The sequence below is a fragment of the Mchenga conophoros genome, linkage group LG20, assembly GCF_057382185.1.
Source record: "Mchenga conophoros isolate Kocher_MC1m ecotype Shallow Benthic linkage group LG20, M_conophoros_male_GT1.1, whole genome shotgun sequence".
NCBI lineage: Eukaryota > Metazoa > Chordata > Actinopteri > Cichliformes > Cichlidae > Mchenga > Mchenga conophoros.
This window is the reverse complement of record NC_140545.1, coordinates 2,889,662-2,912,727: the sequence shown is the minus strand read 5'-3', so window position 1 is coordinate 2,912,727 and position 23,066 is coordinate 2,889,662. Positions and strand designations below refer to the sequence as shown.

Sequence of the window (23,066 nt, the reverse complement as noted above, 5' to 3'; positions counted from 1 at the left end):
CTCATGTGCTGTTTTGTAATTTCATCGGGCTGTTTTTAAAGTAGCTTTCATATGAATATGTTTGAACCGATCCTCAATGTAGCATTTATTTTGCTGCACTAGTTTATATTCCATAAGGGGGAATAGGGCTTTGGTAGGCGAGGCTATTTATAGTCCTTGTTTTCACACAAACGTCTACAGAGGCACCAATGAAAGCGTTCACTTTGCTTCTCAATAAAGCCTGTGTCTGCATTAACTCGTTGCACAAGTATATTTCTCTCATTAGTTTTGATTATTTGAACACTTATCATTTCGTTGTCAGACATCAGTCATTAAATAAAACCTCAAAGTACATTTTTTGGATGATTTATTTTTTTTGCCAATGGTGAACATACCAAAGTAAAACCAACCCTTAGTGGGACAGATTTAGAACTTTAGAATTATGATGGGAGGATAACTCAAACTACTAGTATCTCCATAATTTTAAACAATAAGTATGCATGACAGCAGGTCAGAGGATAATGTATGAAACAAAACAGTCCTGTCGATACCTGATGTTAAGCACAAACATGAAACAATGCAACAATCCTATCCACACAGTTATGAATAAAACGACAAGTTTCAGTGACATATCAAGCTAAATCAACCATACCCCAGGTATGCTGATAAATCTTTACTAAATTTCTCCCAACACTTATTCATCACAAATTTATGTGTGAAGCGTTAGAGTGACGTAAAAACTGCAGGCACCGCTCAACTGCTTCAGTTTGTGTTTGAAATTCATAAAATACTTATTATAGCTTGATCAGTAGTTAATAATTCCATTAGATTGACCTCAGTTTCCTTTCATGGTTCATATAACAACATTTGTGAGCAAAAGAAATCTCGTTCGAGACTAACAGATTACAACACAGTGAAATCCTAATAGATCAGAGGACACTGCTTCACAACCTTCATCTTGCACTGTTAGCACCAGAGCCCCTTTAAGATGCTTCAATATTTTGGGGCCTGAATGCAAAGAAACCACTGGTTCCCCCTAGTGGAGTCCTGTGCCATTGTCTTGTTTGAACTGCATCACAGTAAAGATGCAGTAAAGTTACCTTCTGTATGAATTCACTGAGTGACATTTCCACCACAGGTCACTTTCCGACTTTCCTCATTCCTCATTAGTAAGACACGCGGCTCACTGACGTGGCTGTCCCAAAGGCTATGGAATGGATAACCTCAACAAACACTACAAAGAAAGAAGTGCATCAATCCATTTACTCTGAGACAAGTACAGTGTTTTTATTAATTCGTCAAATCTGAAGTATTAGATGTTTCATTAGTAGATATATTGTTACTTCTCAGTTAATGTTTCAACCAAAACATGAAACCTTCCAACTGTCTGCAGGCATTGAGCCATCCTGACTGTTACAGATTTTCAAAGAAGCAACAAGCTTGGTAAAGTGATGTGAGTTGGAGTCACACACTAAAAATACAAAACTGTCATGATAACCATGTAAAATCCAGGTGACAGTCCCTACACTCCGGAGTCGGTTTCAGACGGTCCCTGTGCGGAGGGAACCGTGGGAATCGGACGTTTCTTTCTCCTCACAGCTGGATCTGGCCGGCCTGTTACCACTGTTGCCGCCGCTGGGGCAGGAGAAGGGACAGGGATGGGACGCCTCTTTTTAACGGGGGTCATGCTGCTGGAGCGTTCTTTGAGGATGCCCTGAGCCACACCCTCCATGTCAGATACTGAGATGTGCATGGCTTCAGCCATCTCTTTCTTTGTTAATGAGACGAAGCCCGGGTCCCTGGCCAGGGAGACCAGTCCACTCTTCTCTAGAGCCTAAAGAAACAACAACATTCAGGTTTGTGCTCGCGTACAGTATTATTTTTAGTGTATTAATAACCATTGTGTTATGTTAAATCCTTTCAGTTATTGTACAGGTTAATTCAGTCCAGAACTAGCTTTAACGTAACCCATCTCTGACAAACCTGACAGCAGATGTTAGACGTGGCATTTAATTAGAGTAGAAAAGAAGACCTGATCAGCCACTTTGACACCTACCTCTTGGACGAGGTGGTCGGCTGCAGTGTGTGAACTCTGACTCTGACTGTCACCATAGTTAGGGTCATAAGGGAACTGCATAGAGAAGGTAAGTATTCATATATCGCCTGCATAATCTGTTGTTGGATGAGTCAACCTTCAATAAAATATTACCTGTGTTCTGCCTGTTCTCACTGTGAAGTTCCAGGCATGTCTGCTGGCTGAAAGAGGTAAAATAATTACATTAATGAATATATAAATAAGCAATTACGAAGCATTCCTATGGCTCATGTCTCAGTTTATTAATTTGGAGTTATTATCCGTCCAGAATTTTCCATGGCCACATTAAAAAGTCTTATCAAAGACCTTCATCTTTGATTGGACTTCTTCTGTGGTTTCGATTTAACATATGCAGCATATCATCTCTTGCTTGTGCCATACCTGCCTCCTCATCCTCACAAGGATTGTAAAACTCATCCGGAGTCCTTTCTCTTTCAAATGAAAATCTGAGAGGGAACAAAAATGATCACTCATAACGGCACTGGTACGCCATCATACTGATCAGGAGAGCACTTTGGTACTCACTCTGCAAAGGCGTTGTTGTTAGTGTTGCTCTTTGGTGGAGCTGTGGGGAAAAATTCTGTACCAGACACCAAGGCTGAGGCTGAGCTTGGTGGGGACTCGGGCTGGCTTTCAGAGAAACTGAGTGGCCGCATGTTGGTCACCTGTTGGGACTGAGTGTTAGCCGGCTCAGTGGAGAACGATTCTACCTGGTTACCAAACAGGTGGTGTGAACGCTGCAAATACAAAGCAAGATACATATTAATAATGAAATAGTATGCAACAACGTAAAGGCAGGTTTAACGAAATGTTGATGTCATCTGACTGCTTTTCAGAAAGGTTTCTAATGGATGAAAAGCCAAAAAAAAGTCTCCATCCACTAAAGATTTTTTTATTAATAAAACAAATAAAGGAGGCCATAACAAAGGTGCTGCAGAATGGGAATACGAATGCACCGTATCGTTGCCGACGTTGTTTTGCACCTGATAAATGGCCTCTTCTCCTGCCTCCTCCATGGCTCTTTCCATCTCTTCTTCATTCTGCAGGTCTCCTGAAATGGCTCTGTGCATTTCTGGAGCTGCTTCTTCCTCTATACTCCTCAACCCCGCCTAGAAAAACATGGAGAATGTGGATAAATGAAGGACAGAGGAACATATCACCGAGAGATAAAGCTGAGTACTGCTGATTTACAGTATAGAGTACATTTACTTGCACTGTAAGCGGAAAAGGAAAACCCCAGCTCACCTGGATCTCTGGACCTGAGGCACTCTTCTTAGTTGGACGGTAGCCGTAATACTCCTCTTGACGCTTGATGAACTTGCGCAAATGGTCTTGCAAAAGGAAGGTCGCGTAGAATTTCCCCACAGTCACCTCATCATCTATAACCAGACATAACATAATCACAGTGCGCTCTGTGTTCAGAGACGCTGGATTATTTTGTAAATGTGAAACATGACATATACTACTGCCTCACCTCCAATAGGAGGAATGACCTGGTCTAACAGTTTCATGCTGGTGCGCTTCCAGATCTGCTTTATAATGGCTCTCAGCTCCTCATTGGCCTGCTCAAAGTTACCTGTTAGGAACGATTCAAGATAATGGAGCGTTGTTACAGTAGTAGCAGATGAGGCTGAAGGAAACATGTATGTTGCATAAAACATGTATACCGTACCTTCTGTTTTAATTTTGAGTGCAGTCCTGACCAGAGCGAAAAGCGTGGCATTAAAGGTGACCGTGCCATCACTGTTGAGAGGCATGTTCATACCGACCAAGCGCTACAAAAAGCAGGAAAACTTTAATATGGGCTCCTGCATACTTGCAAGCCCCACACAGTGCTACTTTAGGCCTTTCTGTACCTTGCATGCAGCCCGGTGAGGACAGAATTTGCCAAAGCCCAGAGGAGGCTGAATACTTCGCAGCAGCGTCACCACATCCAGATGTTTGATTCTCCCCCTGTTAGATCAGAGGAACATCGCGAGTAATACCCAATTAAACAGCATCCCAAGGCTTATTTGAAAAGAAATGAGTTAAGAAATGAGATTTCACACTCACGTAGCTTCGGGATCATATTCAGCCCAGATCTTCTTAAACTCATCCAGATGGTGTGGACCAAGCAGAGACCAATCACGGGTCAGATAGTCAAAATTGTCCATAATTACAGCTACGAACAAGTTGAGGATCTAGAATAGGCAATAAATAAATATTGTTTGTTTCATATATCATCCCTATAATATGAATATATATAATAGATAAAGAAAAATGTTGAATTCTCACCAAGAAGGCACAGAGACAGTAGAAGCTGAGGAAGTAAAAGACAGCAAAATTGGACCCACAGGTGTACTCTTCTCCTGGCAGGAAGTCAGACTTGGGGTCACACTTTTTTCCATACATTGACGCCATCATGACCTCTTGCCAACCCTCTCCAGTAGCACATCTGGATATGTAAACATAAACCAAACAATGAAATGATGTTTTGTGTTCAAAACACAATTGAAGTCCAGAACCTGGTCTCACCGGAATAACATCAGAACAGCCTGAGGGAATGTCTGGAAGTTGTTGTTGCGGTTGACTTGAGTACCATCCACTAATGCTATCTTTCCAAAGATCTAAAGGTTGAAACAATGCCATTTAAAATTCAGCGTCAATCATCAATAACAAAAAATAGCAAAGTGTAACCAGTGACATTTTTTTTGCAGTTTGAATTCTGTACCTGCATCCCAACGACAGAGTAGATAAAGAAGAGCATCACGATGAGCAGAGCTACATGAGGCAGAGCCTGTAGGCAGAAAACAATGACATTATTAAAAAGTCATCACTGGGAAGCGCAATGGAAATTTGAAATAAAAAAGTCACGACGACAACGATTTCAATGATGACCTGGAAAGATTTGATGAAGGTCCACAGCAGGTTACGGATGCCCTCCGAACGGTTCAGCAGTTTGACCAGACGCATAACACGGAAGAGTCGGAAGAAAGTGATGGAAACAGAAGCATTTTCAGAGGCCTTTGGACACAAAGAAGGAATTTCATGAAATGAAACCTCAAGTAAAAAACAAAAACATGACTGGTTTTAAATGTCTGAAGAGTTCAGGCTTACCGCAATTACTTGCATTGGATTCGTCTCCTGAACAAAGCAGAGGAAGAAGTGAGAGGTTGCAGCGGTATGTGTTGCATTTAATATAATGTTAAATATTATTCAAATATGACTTCAAAATAGGGTTAATATTAGAGTCATTTTCCACTTTTGATGAGTTACAAATCTTTCAGATCAAAGCCGCTTGTAACTCATGCAAAATAGACAAGCTACACACGCTTTATTTTGGACATATTAACTTTGTTTTTGCAGTCAAGCAATGATTAATACTTCCTACCAATATAGTACATAGTCTTGAGACATAGCCGTGTTTATAAAAAACAGTACGAGCCATACTGCAACATAATATTGCCACGCCCTTGAGATTTGTTTTATATTCGCTATGTAAGATGATGCAGACAGTGTAAACAGAAAGGTTTAACCAGAAGGTTAAGCAACACACGGTCTGTTACATTAGTGCGATACTTTAGTGGCGTGCTCACACAGCAGAGCACATGCAGCAGTGGAGATCAGATATTTACACAGCCATGGAGACAGTACAGTCCTCCACTATCGGCCAGGGCACTCTGTAGAGGATAGACAGATGAGTAGTGAGGTGCATGGGTGGCAGAGGGATTGATGGGCTTTGATTCAACAAAAGTGAAACTGCTGCAAGCTTGTGCTCGTGGATGGAAAAAGTCTGGCATTGCAGTGCAACCATGACTGAAAAATAAAAACTGTGATCACCAAGAGGAAACACTAAGCAGCACGAGTAGCATTACCACCTAAAATAAAACTGAATTCTTATTTGATATTGTGCTCTTTTTAAGTGCTCGCACAAGATGTCACATGGTGGTTTTTGTGATGGAAATGCATCCCAGGCTGCACAAGGCACCGAGGACGGGGAGATGGATGGGATAAGGTGGGAAAGGACGACAACAGTACTGACCATGTCCTGTGAACTAGTTCTCCTGGTGCCAATCAGCTGTTGGGCCACAATTATATGCTTCTGGGTAAGATTACTAAATAAATACATGTGGTCATTCTAAATCATATCGCACTAAAAATGTCTTAATATAGCAAACAAAGCAGTTTCACTTCATAATGGTGTTCTTTAATAATGATATAAAATATGCATGTACGTAAATCTTATATGTACTCACATCAACTTCACTCAGGATGACGTCAACAACGCTACCAATAACAATAATGAAGTCAAACACATTCCACGGGTCTCCAAAGTAACCCTGCACAGACAGGTGAAGCATACTGACACATTAGGCAGTGGGAGTGGGTGGATAAGAATCCAGACAATAATCGTTAGAGCGTTTACCCGTGCTTTGAAAGCCATGAGCTTAAGAATCATCTCCACAGTGAAGAGCACCGTGAAGATTAAGTTGAGAATGTCTGACAGCTTTGTGACGTGGTCCGACTGATTACAGTGCTGTTTTAAAGAGGGAACAAAACAAATATATTTAAATATTTCAGCACTAACCAAATACAAATCCACATTCATCAGTCCGATTACTAAACAGTCAACTATTTAGTAATAGGACTGATGCTTAAACTACTCAAATAAGATTACATTTACAACACATAAATCAGGCCCACACTGACATTTTTATAATTAGGTCTGCTACACATCCCATTCTCTGCTGCTTTACAAACCTTTTTAAAAAAAAATATATATATTAACAAGCACCTCACATGCACATCATGGTGGGATGAATTGTCAAAGAATTATAGGGAATGCTCACGTAAACAACCCTCATGGTTTGGGAAGAGTACACAAAATACTGTTACTTGGTCACCAGACAAACTATTAAAAATAGTCTGGAACCTCTCAGTTCATATTGAATTTCCGAGGGCCGTAATTAACAACAGACTCCATCATAAATAATGGACACAGCCACTGACGAGCTCCTGTGTTTGCCAGGGGAAAATAATTTTTTCTCTAATGCACGCTATCAAAGTAACTATGTTTAACCTAAAAGGAAACTGAGGTGGGTATCCTGCAGAGGTGTCTGTGCACAAGCTGTGCACTGCAGTGTACATGTTGTTGGTGCAATTATCTATGAATAATCAGTAAAGATTCATGCATGATGACATGACCTCAATGTTAATTTTATGTTTGGGACTTTTAGCTTATTCAGAGTCTGTGGGTATCATTAGGTGCAGAAGCCTCTTTGTTAGGCCTATAGTTATTTAGAGCATAAAACATGTGACATAATGAAGGGTGACAGAAGCACAAACAGCCCCCCCCCCCCCTACATCTGCTCAGAAAAATGTCTGTCAGTGTCATCAGCTCCTGCAAGGAGCCAGAGATGTTCTGCTAAAGCATATAAATCAGGATCTCTCAGATTCATCTCGGTCCCAGACTGAAGATACTCAGTAATGACATTTAGTATTTTCTATGAGGACCATTAATATATATTAGGCAACAAAATGTACATACCTGCATCCCAAGACACAAAGTGTTCAGCATAATCAGAAAGAACATGAGGTACTCAAAGTAGCAGGAGGTGACAATGTACCAGACCCTGTACTGGTACGGGTTTTTGGGTATGTAGCACTTCAGAGGACGAGCCTTCAGAGCGTACTGCACGCACTGGCGCTGAAGAGACAACGAACAGACAACAGACACATTAAAGGAAAAAAAAAGAGTTGCAACATGTTTTTATTTTGAATAATTAGACTACCAGTAGTACTGTCCTTGGCCTCATCTCAGTGTACCTGGTTCTTGTCCAGCTCACAGTTCTTATACTCCTGCTCACCCTGCTGCTGGAAGGTGACTATGACAAAGCCCACAAAGATGTTCATCATGAAGAAGGCTATGATGATGATGTAGATAATGAAGAAGATGGACACGTCGACACGGTTGTTGAAGACTGGACCCATGTCTTCTTCAGCTGAATCTATGGCTTTGTATAAGAGTCTGCAAACAAATGCAGATGAAAAATGAATAAATCAGTGAACTGAGATATGGTCAAATCAATGACTTACAGTATTTCCAGTCAATGGAAATACTCGTTTGTCACTTTCCACCTAGATCCTCACTCAGTCAAGCTTATCACAAATGCAGCTGATCAAACCAGAACAGATTGTGTGCTTACTTTGGCCAGCCCTCGAATGTGGAAACGGTGAACAGAGCCAGAATTCCATTGAGCACGTTGTCAAAGTTAAAGTCATTGTTAAGCCATTCTCTCTTAGCCACTACTGTGTCTTGCAGGGAATTCTCCATATGCTTCAAGTAGAAACCTCTGAGAGCAGACACAAGGAACATTAGTTCAAATAGATGATGGTGGAATGAAATCTGCGATAAGATGTTAGTTTCCTTACTGGCATTCCTCCTCAGTCACTTTGGACACATCTGTGCAGCTGTAGAATTTACCCTGAAAGGAAGTGACACAATTCAGCAGTTATATTTACCAAAGAGCAGTTTTGACTTATCACCTCTATGGTATCTTAGGCCACCCAGCTTTAGTTCAGAATTTAAAAATTACCTTAAAGAGTTGGACTCCTATGCAGGCAAACATGAAATTCAGCAGCAGGGTGACCAGGACGATGTTACCAATTGTTTTGATGGCCACAAATACACACTGGACCACGTGCTGTCATATAAGACAAACAAAATCCAATAAACACTGAGGAGAACTCTAGACATACAAGTGAAAGACATGATGTTAATTGATCACTTAAAATCCATATCTATCTGAAAATATCCGGTCATTTTCTCTTACTTTACCCTTATATTCTCTTACATTTATTGATTCCCTTTGGAGAAAATTACTAGTTACTTTGCAGGTGAAGGTTGGACCACTAGACGAAACTACCTAACTCACACCTGGGGAAAATATGACCCCAAAGCCAGCAAACTGTCTTAATATGACCTACAAAGAAAAGGAAAATTATCTCCCCAAACCCAATGGGAGGTGGCCTTATACAATGAAATGAAGGGGACTGAATGGAGTGGGTCTTAACTCAATTTCAATGCACTCAATTTTGCACTGTTTTTTCAGATACCAATGCAGCGTTGCATTTAAACCATTGGTGAGGTGAATTTAGTTGGAAAGGTATAGCATTTGGGTGGATTTGGGTGTTCTGCTTAACTTATCTAGCTCTTGTTTGGGATGCATTTTTATTTTCCCCTGCTACTTATGATTAGTTAATGAAGTATGAAAAATCTAAATGTATTGTCCCCATTTGAGTACTGAGAGTCTCAGAAGGATAAGTCAATGTGGCTCACTTAAAAAAATGCTGCCAACCCCTGACCTTTTTACAATTGTAGTTGCTAAACTTAATACGGCAGTTTTTATGGGTATCAGGCAACTTTCCACTTATTTGACTTTTCCTTAAGAGTCTCTCTGAGGACTCTCACTCAGGCTCACAGCTCTCAAGCAAACTGTGCGTGTGTTTTACCTTTAATCCTTTGGCTCTGTTGATAGCTCTGAGAGGCCTCAGCACCCTCAACACCCTGAGAATCTTCACGACGGAGATGGCACTGGATCTGCGCACAACAAGAACACATGGCAGAAAGCAGCCTTTAAATTCATATCTAAGAAACTAGTATGATTTAAGCATAAAATAACAATGGTGATCTTTTCATTTAACTTGAGCATCATGAAAACTCACTCCATTCCCATAGACAGAAGAGACACTCCGACCACAATCAGATCCAGAATATTGAAAGAGTTACGACAGAACGAGCCTTTGTGCATGAACGCTCCATACACCGTCATCTGTCAGTGAAATAAACATAGAACAGTTGAATAGAGACTCTTTTTTTAAGTGGTTGACCTTCAGTACAACAAGAAAACTCCTCTAAACTTCAGTCTCAGACAAATTATAACAAACTAGCTGGTTAATCAATAATGTAATATAGCATGACATTAGAGCTGGATCCATCAGTAATGCTCTTTACTACTGTTACACTGTTAAATCTACCTTCAGTACAATCTCAATGGTGAACACAGATGTGAAGACAATATCAGCATAGGCCAAGATCTGAAAGAAGCACACAGAAAAAACAGTCACATTTTGCCTTCATCCAACAGAAATTGTTCAGTTGGATCACCTACACCTGGCTTTTACCTGGTTTCTGGGGGACTTGGGATCAATGGGGTCCTCAGCTGCTAATGAGATGGAGGAGAGCAGGATGAAGAGGAGGATTAAGTTGGTGAAGGACGAAGCATTGATGATCTTGTAGCATAATTTACGGAACCTAGATTGTAAAAACACACAGGCACAGGTAAATGTTTGCAGCATTTATTATGATATGATATCGTTTTCAGGTTGGTGTTGAGCTGGATGATGGTCTGTTTCCTACTTGTTCTGAGGGCCAAAAATGAAAAAGGAGCTAGCTTCAGGTAACGGAACTGCTTCTTCCTTCAGCTGCAGATCCGCCATTGGTCGGGGCCGGGGGCTGATAGGGATTTCAGGCTCTTCCTCCTCATCATCACCTACAATAGATAGAAAAGGCTCAGATTACTGGAGGTATTCAAATGAAAGCCTGAAGCAAAGACCCGTAATGATGCTGTAGGCTTCATATGGTAGTCACCAGGGGAGTGTGCTATAAACACAACACGGGGAATTAGCTGAGTCTAACTGTGATGACAGGTTACTATACTTATACTGTAACACAGCCAAGACAGCAGCCTTGATAAACAGCTGGTGCAAGGATTACAAATTCTTGCAGTTAGTGACCTCCTTCTGCTACAATTACACCGCTGAGAAAGGTTCAAATTATTTTCTTGTATTACCTGGGAAATCAGCAGGTGGAAATGGATCTTTCACTTCATTGACATTAGACTCAAATTCATCAATTTTGAGCTAAAAAAAAAAAAGAAAGAAAGAAAAGAAAAACAAGGATGTTAATTTCTTCTAGATACTCATGCTGCCAAATTACATACATTTCAAGAGTAACGAAGTGACATGAAGCCAGAAACAACAGTAACCTTGGCTGTGGTGGGCATGCCTTCTATCTTGGCCCTCTGCTTAGTTATCTTCTCTCTCTCCTCATCAGTCTTCTCAGGCATTTTCGCCCTGTACGGCAAGAAGGAAAATAATTAGATCGAGCAGATTATCTCAGCTGGCTTAAACCTTTGGTTTTGCTTTTTTTCCCCTTTCACCTTAGTAGCTTCTTCCTCAACTTCTCCTCTGCCTTTTCTTTCTGAGCTGAAGTCAAACTCTCAGCCTCTGCGAGGTTGTCGACGGCGATAGCGAGGAAGACGTTGAGGAGGATATCTGTTTGCAAAGAGCTCAGGAAAAGAAATGAACCATGAATGTTAACATTATCTCCATGCATAGTTTAAAAAAAGCAAAAAACAAAATAATAGTGTGAGCGTATGAGAAGGATACAGTTTCCACAGACAAAGAGAACAATGAAGTAGATGGAGACCAGGATGCCAGGAATGACAGGCCCTCCATAGGCCATGATTCCATTGTACATGATGGATGTCCAGTCCTCTCCTGTGAGGATCTGAGAAACGGTTAAGAGTTTAAAAAGCAGAAAAATGATGACTTATTGTTATGCATGAATGGATAGGACTGGAAATCAAATGTGAAATGAGCTTCATTTAAACTACTGAATGCAAAAATCTGTTTTAACAACTCAAATCAGTCATTACATCCGAGGCATATAGGGAATGATATGTGGTGATTCCAAATATCACATTACTTTGGATCTTTGACCTCTTCTTCAATGTCAGATAAAGTCAAACTATCATAAAATGCCTTTGATCTTTAAAATTATCCTTGAAATTGTACTGCCTCTGAGGTTTGAGCTTTCTGAGTGCTTCTTGTATTTAAAAGTTTAAAGAAGAGCCTACGAAACGAGTGCCTGGTCTCACCTGAAACACACTGATCAAGGCCTGAGGGAAGTTGTCAAAGTTGCTGCGCCTGGCTCTGTGGTCAGAGAAGTTAAACTTCCCTCCAAAAACCTGCATGCCCAGGAGTGAGAAAATGACAATGAAGAGGAAAAGAAGAAGAAGGAGCGAGGCAATGGAGCGAATGGAGTTAAGGAGAGAGGCCACAAGATTACTGAGTGACTTCCAGTACCTGAAACACAAACGAGAGGTGGTAAATGGCAACGGGTTACGCTATAATAGCTTATACTGATACTACGGGGATATTTTACGCGATCTCGGCTTACTTTGTGACTTTGAGGATCCTCAGCAGGCGGATACACCTGAGTACAGAGAAACCCAGGGGAGCCACAGCACCTGCAGACAGCATGATCATCTCCAGGATACCACATAGTACCACAAAGAAGTCAAAACGGTTAAATAGAGACATGAAATATGCCCTGGGTCCCAGAGCATACATCTTCACAAACATCTCAATGACAAACAGCACCAGCAGCACCCGGCTAGCCACATCTGTTGAGATGATGGAAGAGATGGACAAATGAATAAGTAACTGGAATATACGCAAAACTATTGTTTATTAAAATATATATGTAAATGATCAACCTTGAAAGGAAGTCAGGCTTTCAGGCTGGTGGTGGTACTCTGTGGCTATGGTCAGAGTGTTGAGGAAGACCAGGAACATCACCACCCAATAAAACGCCCTGGTTTTCACGTACACCAGGCACTTCATCCTGAAGAAACGGTTCCAACGCCGAGCCAGGCGGCTAAGCACAAAAACAACTCTAACTTACTGTTTCATATTGAATGCCAGCAGAAATTTTCACAGTGGGAAACTCACTAGTAATAGATTATTCGACTCTTGCCCTCCAGGTCATACAGACTGTCTGTGTCTGAATCTCCACTGGTCAAAGGCAGGAGTCCTGATAAGAAAAAAGCAGCTATAATCCGAGATTTTCTTTGTTGACAAATGTTCAGAGGTTTTTTTTTTTTCTTTTCTAGAGCGCACCTTTTCCTTCTCTATCAGCATCCAGGACTTCAGCGTGAGTGATCCACTCCATGTAGCCGTGGAGGTCTTCATCCAGTTGCTGACGCTCTCGTAACTTCTGGAACTCTCCACGTGACCTGGCCTTTTCTCGCTCTTTGGTAAACTCTCTGTGTGGAACAGCAAACACACGTTATTCTATTATTTCTCTGTTTACGTGAAAATGTTAGATTTATGGAAGGAGGGTAATCTTACCCACTGAGCACACCCAGAACCAGATTGAGCACGAAAAATGAGCCCAGCAGAATTAGAGGAACAAAATAGAGCCAGGGCCATTCATTCCCTATGGCATCATTCACCTAAAACCCAGGGTGTCAGTCAAAATCAGTGAATTTTATTTGGCTGCAAACTGCACACTGAATTTGAGACAATATTCAGCCACTGACCCAGTAGAGCACTTTGGTCCAGCTTTCCATGGTGATACACTGGTATACTGTCAGCATGGCAAAGCCAATGTTATCAAAGTGGGTGATCCCGTTGTTGGGACCTTCCCAGTCGGGCCGACATTCCGTGCCATTGATGATGCAGCGGCGTCCATTACCAGCCTGAGCACAGGGGGCAGGCAGTTCACCCTCTGCTGTGGCGTAGATATCTGTGGGGCAAGTTTTAACAGCTTAATGTAAAGACCCAGGTGCAAGTAAGTCTCACTCAGTGTTCTTTTAAACATACTTGTGCCTTTGTAATAGCAGGTCTTATGCATTTTGCACTTAAAGAGCTCCAGCCCCATGATGGCATAGATAGTGACCAGTAAGAAGACGAGCAGAGCAATGTGTAGAAGAGGCAGCATCGCTTTAAGGATGGAGTTCATCACCACCTGTAGGCCTGCAAGTGAACAAATAAACCCAGTTTGTTACAGAACCATAAGAACTTGGTACTGTTACAGACTCATAATACATGCCCATACACTCTAATGTTCAGTGTATCAGATGAATTTAATGTGTATAATCTAGAATCAGCATCTCTCTGTAGCAGGTGTGGATTGGTTCTTACTGGGGACTCCAGAAACGAGGCGTAGAGGCCGCAGTACTCTGAAAGCTCTCAGTGCTTTCATATCAAAGCCCCCACCCTTCTCCTTTGGCACACCTGACACCATGTTTACGGTATCCATAAATAAGGTAAAGAGACTGCAGGAAAAGATGAGACAGCCGTAAGTGCCATAGCCGGTACATTGTTAATGTATATCACATTTTAATATATATTACATTCTTAACAAATAAGCTGTCTACCTGCAGCTAAGACATCCTCTTACCCCATGAAGACGATGACAAAGTCCAATATGTTCCAGCAGTTTCGTAAATAGGCCCCTTCATGGAACACAAACCCATACGCTACTATCTTCAAGAAGCACTCCAACGTGAAGATGACCAGGAAGATATACTCCAGACTTTCCTGCAGCAACGGGAACAAAATGAGAACAAAAAAAACTTTCACTCTCACATAATATTCTCTAATAAAGCATTAAATGATTGATTAAATATTTTAAAGAGCAACATGACATGTGAAGGAAGAGCTTGGTTTTGATGCTGTCTGAGCAGCACACAAGTACAGAAAGATGAGTAAAGCCACTGGAGGTCAGCAAAGGCTTAATTCTTTCTCTTCTTGGGCAGACTTGTGAAACATATGCTAGGAAGAACAGCATAAAAAAGATCAGCAAAACTGTTGCTGGCATTGTCGCAGCTCATTATCTTTTGTTTCCAGTTTGTTCATTCTGATGCAGATTAGACATAACCTCCAGAAGGTTGAACAGAGGGACGGCTCAGTGCCCGCAGAGTGAATGATGAAACATTTTGACACCATGTAGCAAGTGAGACGAAGATGAAGCAGACTGTTTGCAGGAGACAGATAACATGTGAGTGGCTGAATGAAAGCATCATCTGCAAATTGTCCCCATCTCTGTGCTTTTATTATCAGTGTTGACACAGGGCAGGAACACAGAACAGGGATTTTTCCTCAGACTAGACGTGGTTATATATGGATCTGAATATAAATGTTGTAGAACAAAAGGCTCTTAATATGACAGCAGTATGATAAAGTTTCAAGAATCCAGTAGGAACCCAGTCCTACTTCCAGTGCTAACAATCAGAAATAGAGAATTCATTTGAGGTATGTGCAGTTTATTTCCCTAAATCAGCTCAATAATCTCTAGCTGAACCAGCAAACACTGGTCCCCACATACCTAATCACCGACCCTGCATCCATTAACAAGTGTACACACATTTATAGACTTTTACTCAGTGTTACCCCAAGTAAAACGAATTCACCAAGGAAAGCTGCCCTGCTAGGCTACTGCGCATCAACATTACAAGCTATCATATTATTGGAATACGTGGCTGTGGTTACACGAGGCAACATTGGCGGATTCTCCTGTATCACCTGCATCAGTGGAGTGGCGGCATGTAGGCTGACCTACTTCTAACAGTAAAAGAGGGGGTTGGTCCATCTCTTCTTACATTTTCACCTCTGAGGAATGGCACCGTAAGAACTAAGGAGGATTTAGGAAGAGGGCCAATGAAGAGATCAGGTGAGATTTGGGTTCCTAATAAAAGTAAAATGGCTATAAATCACAAAGACTGACATGAACTTTAACCCAGAGATATGTGTGGAGTATTATTGACTTAATGTAGGAAAGTAACCGATGGCTGGTGATGGCTGACATTTGTGCTAAATGCCAAACCTCTAAGAAAAAGTGATCTATTTATCATACCATTGGTGTCAATAGGACACATCCAATAAGCACTGGCCACATGTATGCACGGTGCAAGATCAGATATATCTTTTGCTCACATGCGCACCTTGTTTGTCTTTGGGTTGTAAAGTCTGTGACCTGTAATACACTACCAACAGTTTCACAGCTTTAAAACACACACCTATGAAGCTGAAAAATAATATTTTTCTGTACACACATCAGCATCGTGCCACCAGCTTTTTTACACTTCAGAACGAGACACTCGATGACTCAGATGCAGACACAGATGGCGCTCCAAATAAAGAACCGAGTTGTTTCTGGACACATTCAAATGGCGTCTGGCATCCCACAGCTTGTCACTGATTCAAAGCTGTAGTAAATTAATATTACTACACTCACTTGCTGATCAGAGCTGCACAGTCATCTACTAGTGATGGTAAAACTGAGCCTTCATGAACCCAAAAACATGAGATTAATTTAGTGTTTCAATTCTTTTATGTATTATGAATATTCTGAAAATGAAATACCGATATAGTCATCATTCACCGCAGTGACTTCTCATACAGTCATGTGACATGCAACAAAAAAAGGCTCAATGTTTATTTACCAAATTTAAGTTGGTGTTGTTGGTGTCTTCTTCAGGCATGGGTAGGAACACAGCCAACGCGATGCAGTTTGCAAAAATGGTCAATAAGATGATGATCTCAAAGGTTCTGGAAGGGGATGCTCAGGATCATGACAACAACAAACAGCAACAAAAATCCCATTTTGCCCCCCCAAATATCCACAAAGGTCTATTGTCTTATGTTTAGTATCTTACGATGTTAGTGGGTGAGAGTGGGAGGGTGACTTAAACTTTCACAAGAATAAAAAGGTCAGTTTATTTATCTGACTAAGTTATTTTACGTTTGTGATTCAGTGTAAGGGATCCAGCTCTGCATCAGCTCTGCAGGCACTGACTAGTGCCTTTAAATGCTGCCTGAAACATCATCCCTGAAACAGCCCCCCCGGGTAGCCAGAAAAGTGTTCCACTTTAATGCAATCTTGCCTGCTGTGCTGCTTCATTCTCACCCTTAGGGGGCTCTGTGTGAGAATTCCCCTGCCAGGTCAGCACCATGTCTCAGTGTGATGCCACAGGACAGCTGCAGAGCCCAAGAATATGACCAAACCATTTGAACACAGACTGTTAACCAGGAAAGAAATAAAGAAAAAAGCGGCTCTTTAAATTTTGTGATCCATGTATGAGGACAGTTTTGTTTTTGGCCTTCAGACTTTTAGTAATTTTCCATAATTTGGCTCTGTATACAGCACCTAAGCCCTGTGTTACCAAACCACATACCAATGTGATTAAACTGTGCCGGAGGAATGACTCATGACGTGGTCCAACATACCAGAATGAAATGTCAAATAGAACAGATCTTTACACATCATCACGTTTTAAAATGAGGTCACTGTTAAACTCAAAGTCTGTGTATCTGCGTTTAAACGCTGTGAACAAGAGGTTCCTATCACTGGATTGGTATGATCAACTCATTCCAGTCTGGATCCAGGAATGGACATGAGGCTAAAAGCAGAAAATTCCCTAGAGGGGCCACATTCTATCAAAAGCCTGCTTTGTGCTCTTTCATCTTCTCCTACTTGGACGCTGAAATGACTACTTGGACATTTAAAAAAAAAGGAGCGAGTTGAATGAGACTACCTTGCTTTTGTCAGCTGATCTCAGATTAACAGCAGGTGAAACTCCACAGGCTGCAAACTTGACTTTGATACAGATCAGAAACATTACAAAAGTCTTAACACTTCAGGGATCATCTCATCACACATTTGAAAGAGACCTGGCTTGAGCATGCTGACCACAGGTGAACAAGGCTATTAATTCCCTGCCCTGCTGTCAGTATTTTTAAAACGGCGCTCCATGCTGCGCTGACTGTATTAATGCCTTGATATCCTTGAATTTCAAAGAAATATTTAAACTGAAATCTCTGCTAAAATACACACAGTTGTCTGAGGCGTGTGTGTAATGACTGAAAGATCTAAAGGATACTTCCACTCCACTATGTTGATGCAGGCCTTGCGGAAGGGATTTTTGAGGTTGAGCAGGAAGAGAGATCTCGCGGGTCGAGGGTTTCCTCCAGTGGCCTGTAGTTTCTTAAGCTTCTCCCTCTGCTTCCTCTTCAGCTCCTCTTCATTCATGATGACCGGCTTGGCCGCTTCTGTGTTGGACGCCATCTTGATGCCTTCACCTTAGACAGGCTCCAAATTCCTGTGAAAGTTAACGTTTATTGTAAAATCCCAAACTCAGGTCCAGTATGTCTCCCCTTTGTGAAAGCAGATCCTCCTCAGGCTCCCCCTGGCACCCTCTTTCTTCTCCTCCTCCTCGCTCCTTTGTCGATCTCACCCGGGCAGAGCCACAGGCCTCTCTGCCTGGCTGAGGGCCTCTGACAATATAAGCCCACCGCGTCCAGGAAAAACAGCAGGAGCCCAGAGTGACTGGAGGAGCAGTTGGCCTTGGTATAGTTTAAATTTAGATTATGAACCACCAGCAGGCCATGCTTGGGGATGATTATAAGGGTAGAGTGAGGGGGGGGGGGGGGACGACGACTGTGTGTCTTTGTGTGATTTTGTTTGTGTATGTGTATATATGTGTGTGTGTGTTTTACTTTAATGTCAACCTCGTATTTAGGATTCATAAGTAGTACACAGACTTGTAGTTATTAAAAAAAAAACCCACTATAATGCAGCTTTTTGGCATTTCTAAATAATAACTGAAGGCTGGTATTTAAAGGAATAATGAACAATAGGTATCCGTAAGCCCACCCTAACCGCTGTAAGCGCCTCACAATACTCGGTAACATTCACTGTGACCAAATTATTTAGTGTTAATGTTCATAACCAAACAATTTAAATGAAAGTCAACCAGCCCACCAATCACCAACCCTTAAAACAGTCGGTAGAAGCAGTGCTGTTTCAAAACGTGTAATTCCCAAACCAGGACGTTTGTAGTTACACATTTCAAAACACCTTTTCAAACTGGCAAAATGTCTTAAACATGCCACAGGTGACTGTTTTCCCAGCAGCTGAAAACCACTCAACATGTGAGCAATCTTCAAGCACCACAGACCAGTGCAAGAACGCGCACTTACTGTGTACTTTGTCGCCCTCTAGCGCCATTAACAGGAACAGCAGATAGAAATTCCAAAACCTTTTTTTGAGGAATTTTCCTTTATTATTTCACATCAAGCTAAACATATGGTTCTATAGCACACTTAGGCCAGAGATGCATATAATACATTGACAGAAGGGATATTAAACAGTAATTACAAATCAACTAATCAAAAATCAATTAAAAAGATAAATTAGAAACCAATAAACTTCAGTAGATCATACTGTGTATGAGGTACAGTAATGCAAACCAGTGTGCCTGGTTTTGCTGTACTAATAATTTCCCAACTGGGAGCTTCAGTAATAGGATGCGAGCAGGAATTCACTGACAGATAATGATGCACACAAGGCCCTGAAGCCACGAAGCATCTGGATTCTGCCACATTATCATCAGCTTTAGTGGTTTAATGCATTCTCCTGTGATTTTTCTGAGAGTCCCTTTAAAACTCTGATAAATGCCTCCTTTTCTTTTTCTCTCTTTGCATGAAAAGAGTGTTACGTCAAATTGTGCTGCAGAAAAAACAACAACAAAAAAAACAAACAAAAAAAACCCCACACATGGCTATGGTGCTGGGTTCAGTCAGAAAATGTAAGAATAAAATTAATACAAATGCAAGCACTAGTTAACAATGGGTGAAATTTCTTAGTTGACCTTTCCGTCTGTTATTTTTAGAAAGCTGTAAAGTTGGGAGAAACACGATCTCCCACACAAAGAGAGAAAAGGCACAGAGTGGGGCGCTGCTCAGATGTGAGTATACAAAGTCCAAAATCAACAATCATACATTAAATTCATCCAGATTTAAATACCAATAAATAATTAGTGCCAAAACAATAGCAACAGCATTGCAACTGTATAGACAGAGCAGTCCTAATTAACTTAGCTTATTCTGAGATCACATCATAAATTATGCTTGAAGGAAAAACAATTATAAATATTAACACACAATAAGCTGAAATGCTTTTGACAGCCAGTGCAAAATGGGAAAAGTTATTATTTTATTAAGACATTCAAAGCTGCACTGATGTGCAATTTGCTGAAAGGATTTGCTGAGATGACTTTAGGTCTTCAGCAGTGCTTCAAGCATCAGTTTTCTTTAAACTGCAGCTTTGCCCATCTCAAGTTTTTACATCTAGTAAATAAACCAAGTTTAAACATTGTCGTAGTAGATGTGTAATGTTTAAATATTAATTCGGCAGACGCGGTGCACAGCAATGACAAGAGGTTTTGTGACAGTGCCACTGGTGTAATAGCAGACGGCCCAGGAAGGTTACGCACTCTAAACTTGGCGTTAAGGTCAGCCTTAAGGTTTAACTTAACAACTTGTGGCGGTCAAAGACCGTTTTGCGCTGCTCCTGGACCTGCTTTTTCCAGCGCTGCTGTGCTCCCTCAACCCGCTCCAGCACCGTGTTTCCTCTGGCCTGGCTGCTGCTCTCTGCCTGCGGACGCATCTCCTGAACACAAACCAGAGACGGTTTGAAATCAAGAACTTTAAACTCCACAGAACCCAAATAAATACACTGGAGTGTGCTTGGATGCTGTCTTCTTGAATGGTTACCTCAGAGTCTTCCTCATTGTGCAGCGGCTGGGTGTACGGGTCATGCTTGCGGATAAGAGGATCAACCAGTAGCAGGAAGAGCATGTAGAGCAGCAAGGCGCCCACGACTGACAGGTAAATGATGATGGTCACCTGCGATATTTAGCAAGAGTAACTCATTGAATCCAACATATAAGCTTTGCAAACTATTCTTACAAATCTTTTCTTTAAAAACAAACAAACAAACAATAAACTAGAAAGGCTTTGCAAGATTTTCAACGACTCATCTTGTATGACAAACAATCACAATGAACCCGCTTTGCTTGGGAATCAAAGCTGAGGAAGATATGTCGTCATATCCAAGAGAAAGTCAGTTGTACCTTAATTGTGTTGCTGCTTCGTTCTTCATACTTGCACTCACAAAGCAGACAGTAGGCTTCCACATCATGGCCAGGAACAGGCATGGGCTCCACTACATGCAGGCAGTTGCTGTGAAAAACATGAAAACGTTTGTCATTTCTACTGAGCTAAGAGAAAGAAAACCCCTAAAAACACTAGCGCAGTGAAAGAGTAACGCCTTTTCTTTAAAAATCCATGAAAGTCTAAATAAAAATATTCTTCTTACCAATCTTTCTGGGAGAAATTTCTGTTATAGATGTGACCGGTAATGTTTCTGTAGGGCGGACAGATGCATTTGCAGCGGACATCCTCAAAGCTCTGCAAGAATTAAGGAACTTTTGTAAAAGTGGCCCAGATTCAGCCCATCTTTCCCCCACAGCACCACTTCAGACGTCTCTCTGTTATTAACACAAGCAGTTATACAAACAAACACTCTGACATATACTCAAGTTATTCTAAGTCAAATGGCACAAACACACAGATAAGGACAAAATTTTGAGATCCTCTATGAAAACTTTATCTTTTGGAGCATTTAAGTGCTGTTTGACAGTGCAAGAAGTTTAAAAACACAGCTTTTCTTTTCTTTTACATAATTTTAATTTGGGCACAGAAACAAAATTATTTCACATTAGCCAAAAAATACCAGAGCCAAAATTATTAGCCTACGATACTATACTTTTGCAGTTTCCAACGAGTCTCACACACACCTCCTGAGTGATCCCAGGACAATTTCTCAAACGCCTCCAAATTCGGTGGTGTTTTGGAGGCAGCTCTTCACAGGAGTGACGCATGTTTTGGGTGATTATCGTGTTGAAAAATAAAGCATAACCCAGACCCAGTTTTGCTGCTGACTGCTTGATGTTTTCTTTCAAACACTTCACGTATCCATCTTTTATGATACCTTCTACCTTAATGAGATTCCCAGTGAGTTGTACACCTTTTCCCTTTTGTCTCATCTGACCAAAGGACTCACTTTCTATGCACACTCATTCTCCAGGTTGACCTTGGCAGACTTCAGTCTGCTTTGAAGGCGTCTCTTCTGCAGAACTGGAGTTTGTGTTAGTCTGCAACCTCGCAGTGTATTCCTACTTCTAGTTGATTGTCTTCTTTAAGACTACAATTCCCAACTTGGCTAAGAAATTCACGAGTGTCCTGGCAGTGGTTCAGGGGTATTTAGACACATCTCTCACGAGTTTTCTTTCCAGAGTCTTTGAAATCTTTCAGAGAGATAATATTATATTATAATAATATTTACCCTAATAATGTTTTTCTGTGCGCAAATAAAACTGATTTATAGTCTCTAAAGAAAATTCTTATGTTGTTTAGTTAAAAAAGCACTTGGGAAAATTCTGACAAAAACTTTAATCAAGATAATCATTATTTAGATAAAATAATGTAAGACTAACATAAACAGGTATTGTTTAAGTAGATGCATAATTGTGCTGACAATATCGCCCTTGAACTATTATTTTACATTTCGTTATTTAACTATACAATCTTTATATTTCACTGAATAAAACTGAGCACAGTTTACTGAACATCTTCCCATAAACAAAGCGATACTTGATGACATTTAATCCACAAACACAGATCCTCTGTGTACCAGCAGGTCTTTTACCTTAGCTCGAGCAAAAACGACAACATCCAGCAGAAACACGGTCACCACTGCGGCTGCAGCAAACATCCAGGATCTTCCCCAACCACACGACATTTCCCCAAAGGCAAAACAACTGGCACGACGACTGAAGGATCAGCAGCAAGGCTCTGTCAAAATATAGCAGCTAGCTAGCACTGCAAGGCAGGAAATCCACGACACGAAATGTCGTAAAAACTGAAGAAACAAAGCTCGCAACGCGGTAACTTCCGCTGTGAGAGTGAGGAAAACGTCTGTTTCTGCGTTGCATTCAGGTTGAAAGTGTGCTCTCACTTTGTTTAGAGCAAAGATCGCCAAATGAATTTTGTCCTTCCTTATTCCGGACTCGTCACACATGAAGAAAACAATCCGACAGCAAAGACGCAGAGACGGCGCCACCTTCTGGACAAGATAAGAAGTACAATAAAATAAATGCATATTTATCAAGCAGGTTACATTATAATCACTTACTGTCCCTCTTTATGTGGGACTGCACAGCATTTTACCCCCACATACAAACGCACACATAACTTTAGACAGTGTCTCACATTTTGACTGGTTCTGCAGGACATGCGCTTTAATAAAGTCTGGCTTTTA

The 23,066-nt window shown here is 41.1% G+C and overlaps 2 protein-coding genes across 4 annotated transcripts; both read right to left on the bottom strand.

The window, feature by feature from the left end:
- Positions 1 to 329: 329 nt before the first annotated feature.
- Positions 330 to 18,206, bottom strand: LOC146550066 (dihydropyridine-sensitive L-type skeletal muscle calcium channel subunit alpha-1-like). Of its 2 annotated transcripts, XM_085260051.1 has the most exons (45): positions 17,785 to 18,205; positions 16,348 to 16,453; positions 14,304 to 14,443; positions 14,045 to 14,178; positions 13,724 to 13,876; positions 13,441 to 13,646; positions 13,250 to 13,353; positions 13,019 to 13,164; positions 12,851 to 12,932; positions 12,616 to 12,776; positions 12,297 to 12,522; positions 11,995 to 12,202; positions 11,504 to 11,624; positions 11,275 to 11,389; positions 11,101 to 11,188; positions 10,906 to 10,975; positions 10,473 to 10,605; positions 10,238 to 10,367; positions 10,091 to 10,150; positions 9,779 to 9,885; positions 9,566 to 9,653; positions 8,650 to 8,757; positions 8,486 to 8,538; positions 8,260 to 8,406; positions 7,880 to 8,081; positions 7,602 to 7,760; positions 6,480 to 6,590; positions 6,310 to 6,393; positions 5,689 to 5,733; positions 5,171 to 5,197; positions 4,952 to 5,077; positions 4,785 to 4,850; positions 4,589 to 4,680; positions 4,349 to 4,508; positions 4,127 to 4,254; positions 3,931 to 4,027; positions 3,747 to 3,849; positions 3,549 to 3,650; positions 3,320 to 3,453; positions 3,058 to 3,183; positions 2,600 to 2,811; positions 2,456 to 2,520; positions 2,189 to 2,235; positions 2,036 to 2,110; positions 330 to 1,813 (listed from the first exon to the last, which is right to left on the bottom strand). In XM_085260051.1, exons 1-45 carry the CDS (start codon positions 17,967 to 17,969, stop codon positions 1,502 to 1,504), a joined length of 5,544 nt encoding a protein of 1,847 aa, XP_085116177.1. In that variant the 5' UTR covers positions 17,970 to 18,205; the 3' UTR covers positions 330 to 1,501. The 2 variants fall into 2 exon arrangements, with proteins under 2 accessions (XP_085116177.1, XP_085116176.1); XM_085260050.1 differs by having other exon boundaries at positions 3,549 to 3,849; positions 17,785 to 18,206.
- A 737-nt stretch (positions 18,207 to 18,943) lies between these two features.
- Positions 18,944 to 22,856, bottom strand: tmem9 (transmembrane protein 9). 2 transcript variants are annotated; one of them, XM_085260379.1, is made up of 5 exons: positions 22,455 to 22,856; positions 21,063 to 21,154; positions 20,818 to 20,926; positions 20,459 to 20,590; positions 18,944 to 20,351 (listed from the first exon to the last, which is right to left on the bottom strand). In XM_085260379.1, exons 1-5 carry the CDS (start codon positions 22,545 to 22,547, stop codon positions 20,211 to 20,213), a joined length of 567 nt encoding a protein of 188 aa, XP_085116505.1. In that variant the 5' UTR covers positions 22,548 to 22,856; the 3' UTR covers positions 18,944 to 20,210. The 2 variants fall into 2 exon arrangements, with proteins under 2 accessions (XP_085116505.1, XP_085116504.1); XM_085260378.1 differs by having other exon boundaries at positions 18,944 to 20,354; positions 22,455 to 22,852.
- Positions 22,857 to 23,066: the final 210 nt, after the last annotated feature.